Here is a 15,973-nt window from a genome sequence, read left to right as displayed (position 1 = left end):
AGTTCTCCAAGCTGAAAACGCAGAAAATAGTGATAGTGAATGAACTTGAATAAAACAAAAACTTCATAAAACTTTTATATTTTATCTATTATTTAATATTTTATTACTTAGTAACCGGTGAATATTTATTAATTTTCAGATTTTAATTAGTAAGTTTATTTTCTCTCAAAGAGGGGGAAATGTCATACGGCAATGGATACTCTTCATATATCCATATCCGTATTTAGTTCATTTATTTGTTGTAAGTTCCATTTGAAGGGCAAATGCCATTTCAGTTCAGTTATTGTCAACTTCCTCCCATTTTTAGCAGTATTGTCTGTTCATCCTGTAATTAACTAATTCATCCTGGAAATTAACTTGTTCATGATAAAAACAAAAACGGAGTTGCTTCCGTTAATCGTGATTAAAGCTTGAACAAACTTTCTTTCTTAAAATTGTAACTTTCATATTTTCAATCTCCAATTTGCAACGCTAGAATTCAGTCTAAATCAATTCTTGCAAAACGCTGCTCATTTAACCTCAGTACTGTGAAAGTAGCCATTCGCACCGCGATTGACTAGTCTAGAAATTTGATAATAAACTCAATCAAATAGATTGCCATTTGACAGTCCCAAATAATAACCGCTATCGCTTCGCGACTATTCACAAACATAACCGACTAAAAGTCGGAAGAATTGCTCTAGAACGACTAGTGGGAGCTCTAATCAATTGCAGCCTGCTTCAGTCGGGGGGGGGTGGGGGGGGGAAGCCTAAATGGGACTAAGAAGTTCAATAGTGGGCTTGAAATAACCACAGAGGTTAACATATACCACTATTAAGATTTAAAGTGAAAATGACACCAGTTTCGGCGCACTTTTCATTTGACTTTTAGTATTAAATTGCCGCCAATTGAGTTCAGCTGCTTGAAATTGTGATTGAGAGAGAGAGAGAGTTTTAGATCACGCGAAACGCAAAAAGTCAAAAGCGTAAAAGTCACTCGAAAAGTCAAAACGGTCCAGCGAAAATTTTGCATAAAAAAGACACACACGTTTACAATAATTGCTTCTCTACGAGAGCAATTAAAAGCACAATGAGATCAATAATAGCCTCATTTCTCACTTCGTCGAGAAACTAAAATTTGGCTGAGGCTGATATCTAGATACAATTCAACATCGATCATCAAATTATCCGAGCTTCGCATGGCAAAAACAAAGCTGAGCAACAGCGTCGTCGACACGCACTGGAAACAAAAAGTTTTAAAAAGACTCGCGAATTGTGATTTGTTTCAATAATTTCTCAAAAACTTTTAACTTCAATTGGAGTCAAATAGCGTTCCCGTTTTGAAATTGGTACAGAAGCAATGGAAGCTAACACTTGATCGCCGTATTTGAGTCGATTGAGCCTAGCCCGGATCTGCTCTTCGGTATAAACAGCACAATTGGAAGCACCACTGGAGTAGCCAACAGGTTCTCTGAGACGCGCCAGTCTAGCAGCTAACAATTCGTCCTCTGACTGACCAGCAATTTCTGAAATCAACAACGTAGGTAAGCATCGAAATAGTGAATCAAACTCCCACACTAATCAAGTTATTTATTACCCGAGAAAATGGGGCTCTCGATTAAACAAAAAAGATAAGTTGGGATCATATGGTAATAAAAATTTGGGCTCCAAAAGGAACTGAAATTATAATTCGAAACGTTTTTCTCAAAAAACAGAATGTGAAATGATGGAGTTAAGTTTGTTGAGCAACACCCTCAAAGCAAATCTTCAGTAGAAAAATTTAAATAAACATCATTTTTGCCTTAAGAATATGTACGCATCCCTTTGCAACAGGGAAGCATGATCCTACGGTGGGTTTAAATTGAACGTAAGTTAAAATTCAGCTTGCTTATGCATATTTGTAATTTAACAATTCTAGAAAGCCGTTTCACAGATATTAAACAATGAAAAAATAGCCAGCAAATTCCCGGAAAATAGATGCCGTTGACCCGTTTGACGCACGTCGGGATTGAAACGGAAAATTAAAGAAGCGAAAAATTGACGTAAATTGCTTCCAAGTGTCACAAATTGCTCTAATTTGATGTGCGGTTTCAATTTGATTCTGAAAACATACCTAATTCAGCTTCTATAATGAATGCTATTGAGCTTAATACTAATGTCAGCTAGCAATGGCTCTAATGAATTTTGATAGCCTAAGCCTAAAGCACTATGGCGTAACAACCGGGCTTTATCGGTTTATCCTTGGATTTTACACTTGGATATAGCGTCTAGTATCGAATAGCGTCTATTATCGATAAACCCTAGCACAGCAGAAACGTTTCCGAAAATGGAAGCTCATTTTATCAAGCTAGCAAAACTTCAAGCTTTCATTTATAAATCATCGTCGTAATAATTCGTTCTGATATTTCGTGAAAACGAAAAAGAGCAAATCTAATTCCTTCGTTCTTCAATTAACCGATAACGCAAACAGTTAAAAAGTGAGCATATGCTGTAATGCTCAAAACCAAATGCTGTAATGCCAAATTAGAGTCAAATAAAGCATTTTCAGGAATATTCAAGCGAGCATAGTCAACTAAGTTTAATATGGTGGGTAGGTTTGGACATTAATTTAGGTATTCAATACAATATTTATCACAACCTGCCTCATTAACTACCTCCATTATTACATACTCGTAACCTTTACACACATAATTTCCATGGATTACCCTCGTTTGCTCCGGTTACATGACAATGGAGGACTCCAGTAGAGCCGAACGGGCGCAGAACAGAATGCCATAAAATGAGGTTTAAAGCCAAACATTTCCCATGCTATGATTGGTTGACCGTAAACTCGTTACTGCGACTTTTTGTGAAAAATAATTACAACCCCCCCCCCCCCCCCCCCTGACGGCTACTAATTAATCAAGCGACGACAACTAATTAATTCGCCATTTCTGACATGTGTACTTCAATTTGAACCAGTCAGATTAATTGACCAATGAAATTTCAGCATTCGGCTCTGATTCTTATTTTTTTCTCATTTAGCTTTGCGCCCGTTCCGCTCTATTTCCTAGACCCATGACAATATACTCAATGCCAAAATACCCAATATGCAATTCTATCCAATTTATGTAATCCCATGTTCGGTTGTGATAGTTTCATATCAAGTCCCACGGGCCATTTATTTTATAGTCGGCTAAATAGTCGTTCTGGTTAATTTAGCATTGGTGTAAATTGGGTAAGTTGGCATTGGGTAAAATGCCAGGTTGGGTAAAATGGCATTGGGTAAAATGGAATTGGGTAAATTGTCCTGACACCGTCTTCTCATATTTAAGCTGATAATTTAATCCCATGTTCGGTTGTGATAGTTTCATATCAAGTCCCACGGTCAGCAGAAGCATGGCCATGGCCCGCGAAGGCATGGCCAAATGGTAAAATATTGGGTATATGTTGGGCATTTTGTCATATTGGGTATTTGACATTGGGCATTTTGTCCTGACACCTTTGCTCCAATGTTATGCCAATAACATTTCGGCTCAAAGCGGATGCTGAATATTTAACTAAACTGCAGTCGTCACGGTTGATACGCAACACAAATCACAAAACTTCAACTTTGCTTTCCTTTGACACAAATTTTTGAGGAAAAGCCATCAAATTACCTTTATTTGTTTGCCCTGCATTGGTGGGGATGTTACTTGAGCTGTTCAGTCGCTTTTCCTGCCTCCTAAAAATAACGATCACGGCTGAGAATGGGATATATTTGTTTCTTCTAACAACAGCAATGGGGGAAATCTCATCTAATCCATTAAGAGTTCACCTTCGCACAAATCAATCAAGGTAAAGTTTAAAAGCATTGGGAATTACATAAAATGTTACCAAAAATTAGAACTCACTCTAAGAAAGCTTTAGGTGGGTCAATCACAAGCGCCTGTCTGAAACAACAATAATTTGTGTGCTTCCTAGTTTTAAAAATTCCCCTTGTAAGTTCGATTTTCCCAATTTTCTCTTGTACAACTTATTAAAGCCACCAGCATTCCCCAAATATTTTCCTTTGTCTTCAGATATTTGATTAGCGTATAAATTAAACAGTCTTTACTTATAGAAGCCCTGCGTAAGCTCCCTCCACTTTCATATACGACTCATAATTCAATTTCCGGTATGCAGCTTCAGCATTCAATTATTAATAACACAATCACTATTCACGCAAATGTTTTGAATACTCGTTGTACTTCAGGAACACTCAATTTTATAAATTCAATTATAAAGATTACCTCGTATTTTTGCTCTTGCGGTTCCTCTTTTGATCACATTGCTTACATCGAAATTTGATCACACCGTCCGCCGAAGGTAACAGACACTGGTCGCAATGCAGGATAGCACAATCGGAACAAGGCTTCTAAACAAACCCGCCCTTCAACAAACGACCCCAAATTAGCACTAAAGTACCGCAGTCTTTTTTCAAAGCCACGAATTCTGCAATACATTAATATTTATTAAATGAACAGATTGCTGCTTTTGGTAACATTTTTGCTAACTCATCGCACTGCAAAATTTACTTTGTTTATCTATCCTCTTCGCATCAATAATATTAGATTTACACCGGTTAATGAAAGCAATTTAAATTGAACGAACTGAATAACTAACACCTTTTTTGAAGAGCTTGAACTTGGCGTTACAATCATAGCAACGATCAGAGCTCATCTTATCGTTGTTCACTTTGGACTGAGAGAACGGTGGTTGGGTTTAATTCACTTGCGATTCAGTTCAACTTGTGCAGGGTTGGCTGTTAATAAGGGGCGTCCATTAGAGAGCTAGTTTTTCATTTGGTGGTGTACTGATTAGAATTGTCTCTCTCTGACATTCTTGTGATAGCTAATCGGAATCAAGGAAGCGTGATTGCTGCACGTCTGTATCCTCTTGTACAAGATTAAAGCTTCCCTTTCGTCATTGAATACCTTAAAATACATCCAAAAGATGCTTCCACTATTAGCACTCAATCCTCATCCACTCAATTGACAGTTCCCTTCTTCACTCACTAAATCCAAAGCTCCGATTAACCCTCAATCCCAATTGCCCAATTACAAAAATACATGCATACATTCAATTTCCCTTCAGTTCATTAATTGACATTTATAACTGGTAGACGCTCTCATTTTACTAATCCAGTGCTCATACGTCTCAGTCGCAGTTCAGGTTAGTTAATTATGATTAATTCATCTCCACAACAATCACACAAATATTCTCCAGATCAATCTCAATGAGTCTACCATCTTCATCTGATCTATGGAAAAATAGGATATATTAAAACAAGTCTGATTGCCCCGTTACGTCACTTCTTAGTTAGAATAGTGCTTTAGTTCAATACAATTTACAGGCTTGGTTGAATCTGAGGGCGCGTGTCGACTCTTAAGAAGAAGGATAGAAGTTGAAAATTATCCAAGCTGAGAATTGCTTTTTTAGTGAATGCGCCCAAACAATCGCTGATTCCTGACTCGTAAAACATTTTCCTCGTATGTAATCATCTAAACAATACTTTTAACAAGCGATGTTATGGATATTACGCAGAATGTTTTGTTCGAGAGCAGAAAATAGCGTATTTGTCATTCATTTTCTATGGTTTTTTGCTTTTGATAAAAATACATCTAAAACAAACGAAATGTCAACAATTAATATGCAAAAGCAACTCGTGACTCAAAAGGAAAGTCAGTCAGGGAAGGCAATGCATGAGAGCCTATGTACAAAGAGTGTTGGTATATTTGACAAGAATAATTCCAAAAAACAAAAGCATATAAAACCTCACAGTACCTTCAGCAGAAATTTAGTGTTCCCTGCATTGACCAATGATAATATTAGGCACTTTCGCATTTTATCGCCAATCTCTAAACCGAAAATCACTTGGAAACGAAAACAATTACACAAAAGAGCTATAATTGCTTTTTTGTGCTAGTAGCCAAATGAACAGAATGAAAATATTCATCAAATACGCTGCATTAAGTTTTTTGGAATACAAAAAAGCGACAAGTCTCGCATTATTCTCTGCATAGAAAATAATGTTCCCACAACACTACTCGACACAGGCGATCAAGCGATAACGCCTTTGCAGAAACGTATCGACGGTCTATTAACTATTTCCAAATAAACCAACTACAGATAAAAGTGTCGTTAGTTTTTCGCCATCCAATTTTTTGACAGAAATATTGAAATATGCAATAGGGACTGATTTAAGTTCTTTTTAAAAAGCGCATTAAACATGTCAATTAAATTAGCTGGGCTTGATAGCTGAGCTCAATTCTTTTTAGCACGAACTGATGAATAATCACTACACCAGCTTTAGACTATTAGTAGAAATTAATGACCGGGTTTTATCAGGTCAGCATTTCCAAAGGAATCATTTCATTCAAGATAAAACACTCACGTGCACATTTTAAAATGCCGAACGTCTGCAGTGCCAGAAGATAAAATGCCAGAAGTTGCTACTTAGCCAGAAGTTGACTTCCCTTGACTTTCGTCATTTTGAAAAGTGCGCGTTTCGTGTTTTAAGCATGGTTACGTGACTCTGCATAAGTCACTTCGAAACCGCTTCGCCGTTCTCGATAAACGCCAGAAGTTCTCAGTGACTTCACGCAGAGTCACGTAACCATTACTTAACACACTACCAACCAAGTTCACAATTAACACGCAGCTTCACTTTTGTAGCAATTAAAAACTGCAAATTTATTTTGTCGTCATTTAATATCATTGGCGGTTTTCTTCCTCCTATTTAGCGACTTCCTCTGCTTTGAACTCAGTCATTATATGACTCGAGCATAATTAGAGGATTCAAGCATAAATAAGGACCTCCTTTTTCTCCCTAAAGGACATACACTGGTACCAAAAAATACGTACAGCAAAATCAGAATTTTTTAAAGCGTTACTTGTGCCCAGTAGGTTCTATTTGTGCTAAGGCGAGAAGGAAACGTGAAATCTTATTTTTAAACGAGATTTCATTCTCATTTACTCCGCTTACAGAGAAAAGATGTTTCGCAGATTTGTTACTTCTGCCAAGCTGACGACTAGAAATTTTATGAACAAAATACGAAAGCAACTCAGATTGAAATGAAGATCTAGTACGCAGCGTGCATGCAAACGTTGTCCAAAAGTAACAAGCTCAAGACACCTCCAGTGACGGAATTAAGCAAGTTCTTTGAACAAATGAAACAAGATTTCTAGAAAATAAATGTGAAAAATGAGTTCGGAAAAGCATTCACTTATATTTGGGGTGCAACTGTGTGTGATTTTGAGGCATTGTTTGCGAACAGACAGTTTTATCAGGAATTTTTCAAAAAAATAGGAAATTTGGAACGAAATTGACGCACAGGTTGTTGGAAACCTGTACAAAAACAATAAAAAGCGTATATTGCATGTTTAGAAAGCCAAATGCGTAATTATCGGTTACGAAAGTGCCGGTTTGAACTCAAATGCTTTTCTATTAGATGCCTGCGACGCATTTTTCAAATTTTACAGGTGTACGAAGCTTTTTGGTACCAGATTGTATTACTGAAAAAAGGCAGCATAAAAATGGAGTAGCTTTGGCAGACACTAAGGTGTCGAGGAATATCGGAAGCAAGAGATACAGAGTGGATGGAGTCATCGATACGCCGAAAAAGCATTCTATTCGACTGGTAAAATCTTACCATGAGCCATCCTTAACTCCCTTTCGCTTTCAACAAAAATTCCCTCCCTTTCGCGATTTGCGGCGTGAGAAAAGGCAAAAAAAGTGAAAGACGATTAATTGGAAAGCCACAACAGAAAGACTCCGGATTAACCTTGAAGTGAATTTTGACTCAGGATTCAGCTAATGACTCATTAAATTATTAATTGCTCTCAAACGAAGTTTGCAGCAATTATATCAGTCCTGTCGGTCTTTTTTTAATGCGATTTTTCGGTTGACAGATTTTTTGTCTGACCAATTTGACTTTTCGTCCTCAAAAACATGATTAACAGGTAGCACCCAGCGGGCATTAAGTGCTCTTAGAACATTTCAGCTCAAACTGTTTGGGTGACTTATACTTTTGGTGTCAAGGGCGGTTCTTAGAGGTTGAAGAACCCCTCCCCCCCACTATTGCCCCCGCGCCGTTGCCCACCGCCACCCCCCTACCGCACTCCTGTCCCAACCACCTCCAACTCCAGCAGCCCCCCGGTGCACCCCCTCCGCACCCTCCCACGTGGCTAGCTACTGACGAACAACCGCTCGCTAAAACACGCAAATTTATACCATTTTCACAGTTATTTCATGCTTTTTGAATTTTTTTGTCATTTTTTGAATTTCATCAGCCCTAGGTGTCAAGGAACCTCCCACAGGGTTTGATAATAGGTTACTACATAGTTTCTAGTGGTAATGGAATGAATTCAACATTTTAACATCACGAGTTTTTACATTTTTTTGACGTGCAATTTTTTTTTCATTTGTTTGACATATACTTTTCATTGTTCAAGTCTTTACAGACCCAGGGGCCAGAAAACTCATTAAGTGTTCAATAATAAGTTATTAAAAAGTTTTTTGTGGTCATGGAATTTGCATTTTCTAAAAATTTTTTTGGAAAATGTTGCCGTTCTGTAGGTTTCTCCATCCTCGAGAGTCAAGAAAACTCATCTGCGGTTTGACAACAGGTTATTGTATTGTTTCTAGATGTAATAGAATGATTTTCAAGATCTTAACATCACGAACTTTTGCATATTTTTGACAAAACTTGAATATCTCTTCAATTTTTTGACATTTATTTTCATTATTCAGGTTTTATCAGCCTCAATGGTCAGAAAATCTCCATAAGGGTTTCATAATAAGTTACTGGAAACTATTTTTTGGCAATTGATTAGTTTTCAACTTTTTAATATCACAAATTTTAGCATTTTTTTAAACTTGCAATTTTTTCGAATTTTTTTTGTCAATTATTAGTGTGCTCCAGCCAAAAGAGCCACGGAACCTCCTCTAGGGTTTGATAATAGGGTACTGCATAGTTGCTAGAATTAAGGGAATGCTCTAAGGATTTTAATGTCACGAATTGAAGCAAGTTTTGAAAATTCGCAAATTTTTTTTAAATTGTTTGAATCTTTTTGAATTTAGAATTTTTTTAATCGTCACCAAGGGCCCAGGGACCGCCTCCAAGATTTAATTATAAGCTGCTGAAAGATTTCTCGAGTTAATGTAATGGTTATCAATATTTCAATTTTGATAACTTAGCAAGTTTTAGCAATTTTTGCTCGCTTACAGAATTTTGCTCGCATCTCTATTTCTCGCTCTCTAGAAAACAGCGATATGAACAAAAAACCACTCTCTTTTCGCTCCGCTCTTCACTTTTGTTCAGCACCAAAATCACTCCAAATTTTTTCACACGTTTCATTTCCCGCTTCAAAATTCACTCCAATAAAATTGGTTAAAAAAAGGGACTTCTCCAATACTCCTCTTCGAGTCGTAAAAAAAGACAGCGCCCCAATACAATTCAAATTCTTTGAATTGTAATAAAAAATAGGAGCGCTATAATAGCCGGCTGAGATGAGGGCGGCTATTAAAAACTCCAACAGAGTCATAGCACACTTCATTAATCTTGTTTCTTCTTTTTTCGTGTAATATCTGTGCTACTCTTCTGCCTCCTCTTTGCAAAGACCAATCTTAATTACTTCGCTTTGTATTCAAGCAGTTTGTAGTGTTAAAAGGTTGAAAGCATAGAAATTGTGCATACGATAAGCTTGACACAATATAAAACGGTCTACTTCTGGTTAAGAGTAGATGTGGCTAGATATTACTATTTGAACAACAAGAAAAAACACCTATTCATATGACATATGCAATTTCGGGAGCTTACAAGTAGTTGGTACAGTGCGCAGACACAAGCTGGCAAGAGAGATACTGGTTTCAACTCAGTACTACTCAATTTTCACCAGATCTTACATCTTAGCTCCCTAAAAATTGGAAACTCGCCACCCATTACGAGAAAAAAATCGTAGTAAAATGCGAACACTGTAAATTAATATTTTAGTTTTCAGCCCTAGGTAGGGGTAAAATCGAAGTCACGTTGTTGCGACATATCAATAGAAAGCAACTAGCTTGTGCCGCATAATTTGGTTACCAACAAAATAAGTTTTAGACAATTGAATTTCTGAATGTCTACGATGTCCACACACTATGAAAAATTTATTTACACGATCAAGCCATGATCAGACTATTAATAAATGAACAACATTTAATCAATTATTTGCATAAAATCACCTGAAATTCCAATGGGTCATGATATATTCAGAGAGCATTCCACTTGACAGCAAATTTTTGGCAATGAGTGATGAGTAGTATTAAATAGGCGAAAACTGTTCATGCATAAATTAATGTTATTCAACGGCAGCACTAAATGCACAGACTCAAAACAGACTAAAAAATATAGTCAAAAAACTTTGGTTTTAAATATTTCCTACTTTTCCTTATCAATTCACGCCTCCGACAAACACTTCGTGCATTCAAAATGCTTTAGGAGGCCTTGGACAAAAGCAAAGTTTGATTAGACGAGTGCAATAGTGATAGTGAGCGATTTCATGGAAACTTTTTCATCCAATGAAATACTTTTGCCATTTAATAGTGACTTTTCGAAATTTCTCCCTAATCTGACGGCAATGGTGGGAACATAGAAAGTCAAGGAAAAGTTATAAACTGTTAGTGTTCTTAAAGATGATACACAAGTTAGTAAAATTTTCGGTAACAGCACAACATAACGAACAAAAAGCTGCAACTGCACTTCTTATATACATAGCTATGTACTGTAAAATTATCGATATCAATCCTGATTATGTACTACTTAAATATTCGAAAGCAGGAGAAATTTAGCTCAATAATTGAATCAATGATTCAAACAATAGAAAAGAAGACTTCAGTGAACTGCTCGAAGGATATGTTGATCACGCCAGATCTATTGGTGTCGAACACCTGGAAGTTCTTGGTGATATTGTCCAGCAGGACACACACTCTAATGAAGTTATCAAAGTTGACTTCATTCCTAGGCTTCGAGGTGAACCTGGCCATGATCAGGTTGTAGAATCTGTCCGACAGACGGTAGCCAAAGTTGGTCAAGGCAGTCTTCAGTTCGTGGAAGTTGATGCTTCCCGACCTGAAATGTACAATATATTTAGTAAAATTAAACCACAATCCAAAATACCACTAATATGTAGAAAGAATTAATATCTCCAATGAAAAAATTACAAATCACAGCACAATTTCATATTGCATTGGAAGGGACAGACAACGGGGCTATAGACACCAATTTTTCAGTCTACCCCAGAGTTGAGTGTAAATAAAATAACAGTTACTATAATTCGAAAAGAAAAGATTAACCAATTAACATTGTTCGAGAGATAGGCAATGACACAAAAATTAAAAATGAAATACAAATCTTTCAAGCTTGTGATTGCGAACTAAAAAGGAACACTTCGACTGATGCCAAAAATTAGCAATTCGGCCAGACGTCTTTGCTTCTAAGTCCGCCGGAACAATTACTAGGCTTTCGAATTTATTGTATAATTTTGTAGCACAAAATTTGAAATATGGCGTCGAGCACCAACAGTTGATGTTTCAATCGTCTGCCTCCGTAAAGCTGCTGTATGAGAATAAACTATGACTTAACCATCGCTTCAGGTTAACAGACTGACCAATTATATGTTTCAGACGCGAAAAGATGACAAGAGTCACCAAAAAACAGCAACACTGCTCATGACATGAGCAACCTGAAATGTAGAAAACAACAAGAAAAACAACGAGCACAGGCCGCAGTTGACCTACTGCTCCGATTACGTAGAATCTTTTTTTATCATATTCTATCTATTGTTATTATCATCATCATCAACATCATCATCATCATCCAATAAGAATGCTTAATGAAAACTACTACATCTTTTAAACAATAAAAACAACTGAACTAATAACAAAATAATAATTCTTTCCATAATGATCATTCCAAAACGCACATCGATACTATTTTGGTTTGGAAAAACATTTGTTCTTAATATGCGATCATTGACTGGTGGTATGACTTTAAAGCTGATTCACTATTTTAGGTAAAAAGCTAAATCTTCATGAGTTGATTAGTTACTGCCATCGAAAGCAGAGCACCAATGAATGACTTCATTTCAAAACTTATTTATGCTTTTAAGCTTAATAACTATTTTAGGTAAAAAGCTAAATCTACAAAAGTTGATTAGTTACTGCTGTCAAAAGCAGAATACCAATGAATGAAGACATCTGTTCTATGGCTGATTGTGCCGCAGATTCAAAACCGCAATGAATTTATGCTAAGATAATCAGCTTAGCAACTATTGCTCTAAGTAACTCATTGTAAGTCTGATTAGGTTTTGCTTGATTTTCGAATCGCCCGCAAAAATGCCTTCAAAAAACAGCATCCAGAAGCAATGTTATCAGGCTGCTGTTTCCTCGTAGCCCAAAGTTTGTCCGAAAAATCGTACAACCCAACTTTCGGAGATTTAGGAGTTTCAAACAAAAAATTTCCCTTAAAATGATCGAAGCTCTCGCGTTTGAAAGACCACAAGAACAAGAGACAGTAAATATCACTTGAAACAATGCAGGAGAAAAACAGTATTCAGATAGCAGTGTTATCGCAAAAAAACTGTTAGTATTTTCAACCAAAATATAGCAAGAGTGGTTATCGCAAAAGCCTGTTTATATTTTCAACCAAAATTTAGCAAGCGTCCCCTTTGAAGCCGTCTTCCCATATCCCCCAAACACATAGAATCATGCATAGGCAACGAAAAAATGGCCAGTACAGCTGTTGTTATTGAGGGTTGGCACAAAAGAATAAGCCTTGTTCAGCAGCTCTGACCCGTAAAATTTTGACATACTTGCTAAAACACGCTGCCGAAGAAAAACTGAACTTCTTGAAAGCTACAGCTGGACAAAAGATACACAAAAAGTAATGGAGTTTAAAAGCAAGGTCTCAGAACCTGATGGAGCTTTACAAGGACAGAACAGATACTCGTTTCTTACGGCTAATGTCAGTTTGTCATACATTAGGAATTGCACTGATTTGCGTTATTAACTTAGGTCTGAAATCCATCATATTTTGTGGTGCCGTAACCCATGCGCCCTCAGAGTTGCCTTGAAATCTCATAACGTGGCTCTTTAGAAAATTTGAACCCAGGTGTTAACCCTACGATGAAATTACAAATGGACAAACTGATAACATAGTTTTTTAACATTTAGATGTAAAACGTGCGCAGCACAGTTGCTATCAAAAACATCAATCTGAAGGTCATTTATTTTTTTTGATGAACGAACAGCCAAATTAGTTTCAATTCGCCCATGCTTGCTCTAACAGTTTTTTTCCACACTAGATTCGATCGTTGCATTTTGAAAAACAATATGTCCGTCTTCTAGATTAAGATAGCTTTCAACTTTCTCAAAGCGCAAAAAACAAGACATGTCAAGTGCCCATTTGGATCAAAGACGTAAAGTGAAAACTTTTTCCTCATTATTCCGCTATTTCAAAAAAAAATCAAGCTGTTTCAAGCCGAACTCTTGAAGGGCAGTAGTTTTGTGTTATTTAGGTCCTTTGAACAGTAGCTTTGCAAATGGTTCAATTGAGCTCCAAAAGATAAAATTTTGATGAGAAAACAACTTTCGAGGCAAATAGATTACGGGTTATATGACTGAGGGCGTGAAGAACTACAACTTAACACAGAAAAAAATTAATTGAGCTTCCCATCAAAGAGTTTGCTCTAAGAACTTTGTGCGTCGCAAACATGTTCCAACAAATCCATCGATCTAAAAAAAGTTAACTGTTCTGTAAAAACTTCATTTTACAGAAAAATAGAACTGTGCCTTACCATTTTTCACAAAAGCATAATTAATATTAAAGAAAGCTCAGTGGGGGCGGTTGAGGGGGGATATTGCATTGGAAGGGACAGACAACGGGGCTATAGACACCAATTTTTCAGTCTACCCCAGAGTTGAGTGTAAATAAAATAACAGTTACTATAATTCGAAAAGAAAAGATTAACCAATTAACATTGTTCGAGAGATAGGCAATGACACAAAAATTAAAAATGAAATACAAATCTTCCAAGCTTGTGATTGCGAACTAAAAAGGAACACTTCGACTGATGCCAAAAATTAGCAATTCGGCCAGACGTCTTTGCTTCTAAGTCCGCCGGATAAATTACTAGGCTTTCGAATTTATTGTATAATTTTGTAGCACAAAATTTGAAATATGGCGTCGAGCACCAACAGTTGATGTTTCAATCGTCTGCCTCCGTAAAGCTGCTGTATGAGAATAAACTATGACTTAACCATCGCTTCAGGTTAACAGACTGACCAATTATATGTTTCAGACGCGAAAAGATGACAAGAGTCACCAAAAAACAGCAACACTGCTCATGACATGAGCAACCTGAAATGTAGAAAACAACAAGAAAAACAACGAGCACAGGCCGCAGTTGACCTACTGCTCCGATTACGTAGAATCTTTTTTTATCATATTCTATCTATTGTTATTATCATCATCATCAACATCATCATCATCATCCAATAAGAATGCTTAATGAAAACTACTACATCTTTTAAACAATAAAAACAACTGAACTAATAACAAAATAATAATTCTTTCCATAATGATCATTCCAAAACGCACATCGATACTATTTTGGTTTGGAAAAACATTTGTTCTTAATATGCGATCATTGACTGGTGGTATGACTTTAAAGCTGATTCACTATTTTAGGTAAAAAGCTAAATCTTCATGAGTTGATTAGTTACTGCCATCGAAAGCAGAGCACCAATGAATGACTTCATTTCAAAACTTATTTATGCTTTTAAGCTTAATAACTATTTTAGGTAAAAAGCTAAATCTACAAAAGTTGATTAGTTACTGCTGTCAAAAGCAGAATACCAATGAATGAAGACATCTGTTCTATGGCTGATTGTGCCGCAGATTCAAAACCGCAATGAATTTATGCTAAGATAATCAGCTTAGCAACTATTGCTCTAAGTAACTCATTGTAAGTCTGATTAGGTTTTGCTTGATTTTCGAATCGCCCGCAAAAATGCCTTCAAAAAACAGCATCCAGAAGCAATGTTATCAGGCTGCTGTTTCCTCGTAGCCCAAAGTTTGTCCGAAAAATCGTACAACCCAACTTTCGGAGATTTAGGAGTTTCAAACAAAAAATTTCCCTTAAAATGATCGAAGCTCTCGCGTTTGAAAGACCACAAGAACAAGAGACAGTAAATATCACTTGAAACAATGCAGGAGAAAAACAGTATTCAGATAGCAGTGTTATCGCAAAAAAACTGTTAGTATTTTCAACCAAAATATAGCAAAAGTGGTTATCGCAAAAGCCTGTTTATATTTTCAACCAAAATTTAGCAAGCGTCCCCTTTGAAGCCGTCTTCCCATATCCCCCAAACACATAGAATCATGCATAGGCAACGAAAGAATGGCCAGTACAGCTGTTGTTATTGAGGGTTGGCACAAAAGAATAAGCCTTGTTCAGCAGCTCTGACCCGTAAAATTTTGACATACTTGCTAAAACACGCTGCCGAAGAAAAACTGAACTTCTTGAAAGCTACAGCTGGACAAAAGATACACAAAAAGTAATGGAGTTTAAAAGCAAAGTCTCAGAACCTGATGGAGCTTTACAAGGACAGAACAGATACTCGTTTCTTACGGCTAATGTCAGTTTATCATACATTAGGAATTGCACTGATTTGCGTTATTAACTTAGGTCTGAAATCCATCATATTTTGTGGTGCCGTAACCCATGCGCCCTCAGAGTTGCCTTGAAATCTCATAACGTGGCTCTTTAGAAAATTTGAACCCAGGTGTTAACCCTACGATGAAATTACAAATGGACAAACTGATAACATAGTTTTTTAACATTTAGATGTAAAACGTGCGCAGCACAGTTGCTATCAAAAACATCAATCTGAAGGTCATTTATTTTTTTTGATGAACGAACAGCCAAATTAGTTTCAATTCGCCCATGCTTG

At 36.6% G+C, this 15,973-nt stretch overlaps 2 protein-coding genes across 3 annotated transcripts in view; both read right to left on the bottom strand.

Annotated features, from left to right (window-relative positions):
* The window catches only part of LOC142334560 (abscission/NoCut checkpoint regulator-like), a 74,016-nt gene extending 69,273 nt beyond the window's left edge, over positions 1-4,743 (bottom strand). The window contains exons 1-5 of one of the 2 annotated variants that reach the window (XM_075382684.1): positions 4,603-4,743; positions 4,230-4,354; positions 3,852-3,890; positions 3,618-3,682; positions 1,352-1,505 (exon numbers count right to left, since the gene is read on the bottom strand). In XM_075382684.1, the coding sequence (XP_075238799.1) occupies positions 1,352-1,505; positions 3,618-3,682; positions 3,852-3,890; positions 4,230-4,354; positions 4,603-4,659 (440 nt within the window). In that variant the 5' untranslated portion in view covers positions 4,660-4,743. The remainder of the gene's footprint in view (positions 1-1,351; positions 1,506-3,617; positions 3,683-3,851; positions 3,891-4,229; positions 4,355-4,602) is intronic. The other variant, XM_075382686.1, reaches the window with a different exon arrangement.
* A 5,329-nt stretch (positions 4,744-10,072) lies between these two features.
* LOC142334562 (sorcin-like) overlaps positions 10,073-15,973 on the bottom strand; it is a 42,475-nt gene continuing 36,574 nt past the window's right edge. Inside the window, exon 5 of the mRNA XM_075382688.1 lies at positions 10,073-11,090. Coding sequence (XP_075238803.1) covers positions 10,832-11,090 — 259 coding nt within the window. The 3' untranslated portion in view covers positions 10,073-10,831. The remainder of the gene's footprint in view (positions 11,091-15,973) is intronic.

Source organism: Convolutriloba macropyga, chromosome 2, assembly GCF_964194025.1.
Source record: "Convolutriloba macropyga chromosome 2, txConMacr16.3, whole genome shotgun sequence".
Taxonomy (NCBI): domain Eukaryota; kingdom Metazoa; phylum Xenacoelomorpha; order Acoela; family Convolutidae; genus Convolutriloba; species Convolutriloba macropyga.
This window is presented reverse-complemented; position numbering and strand designations above follow the sequence as displayed.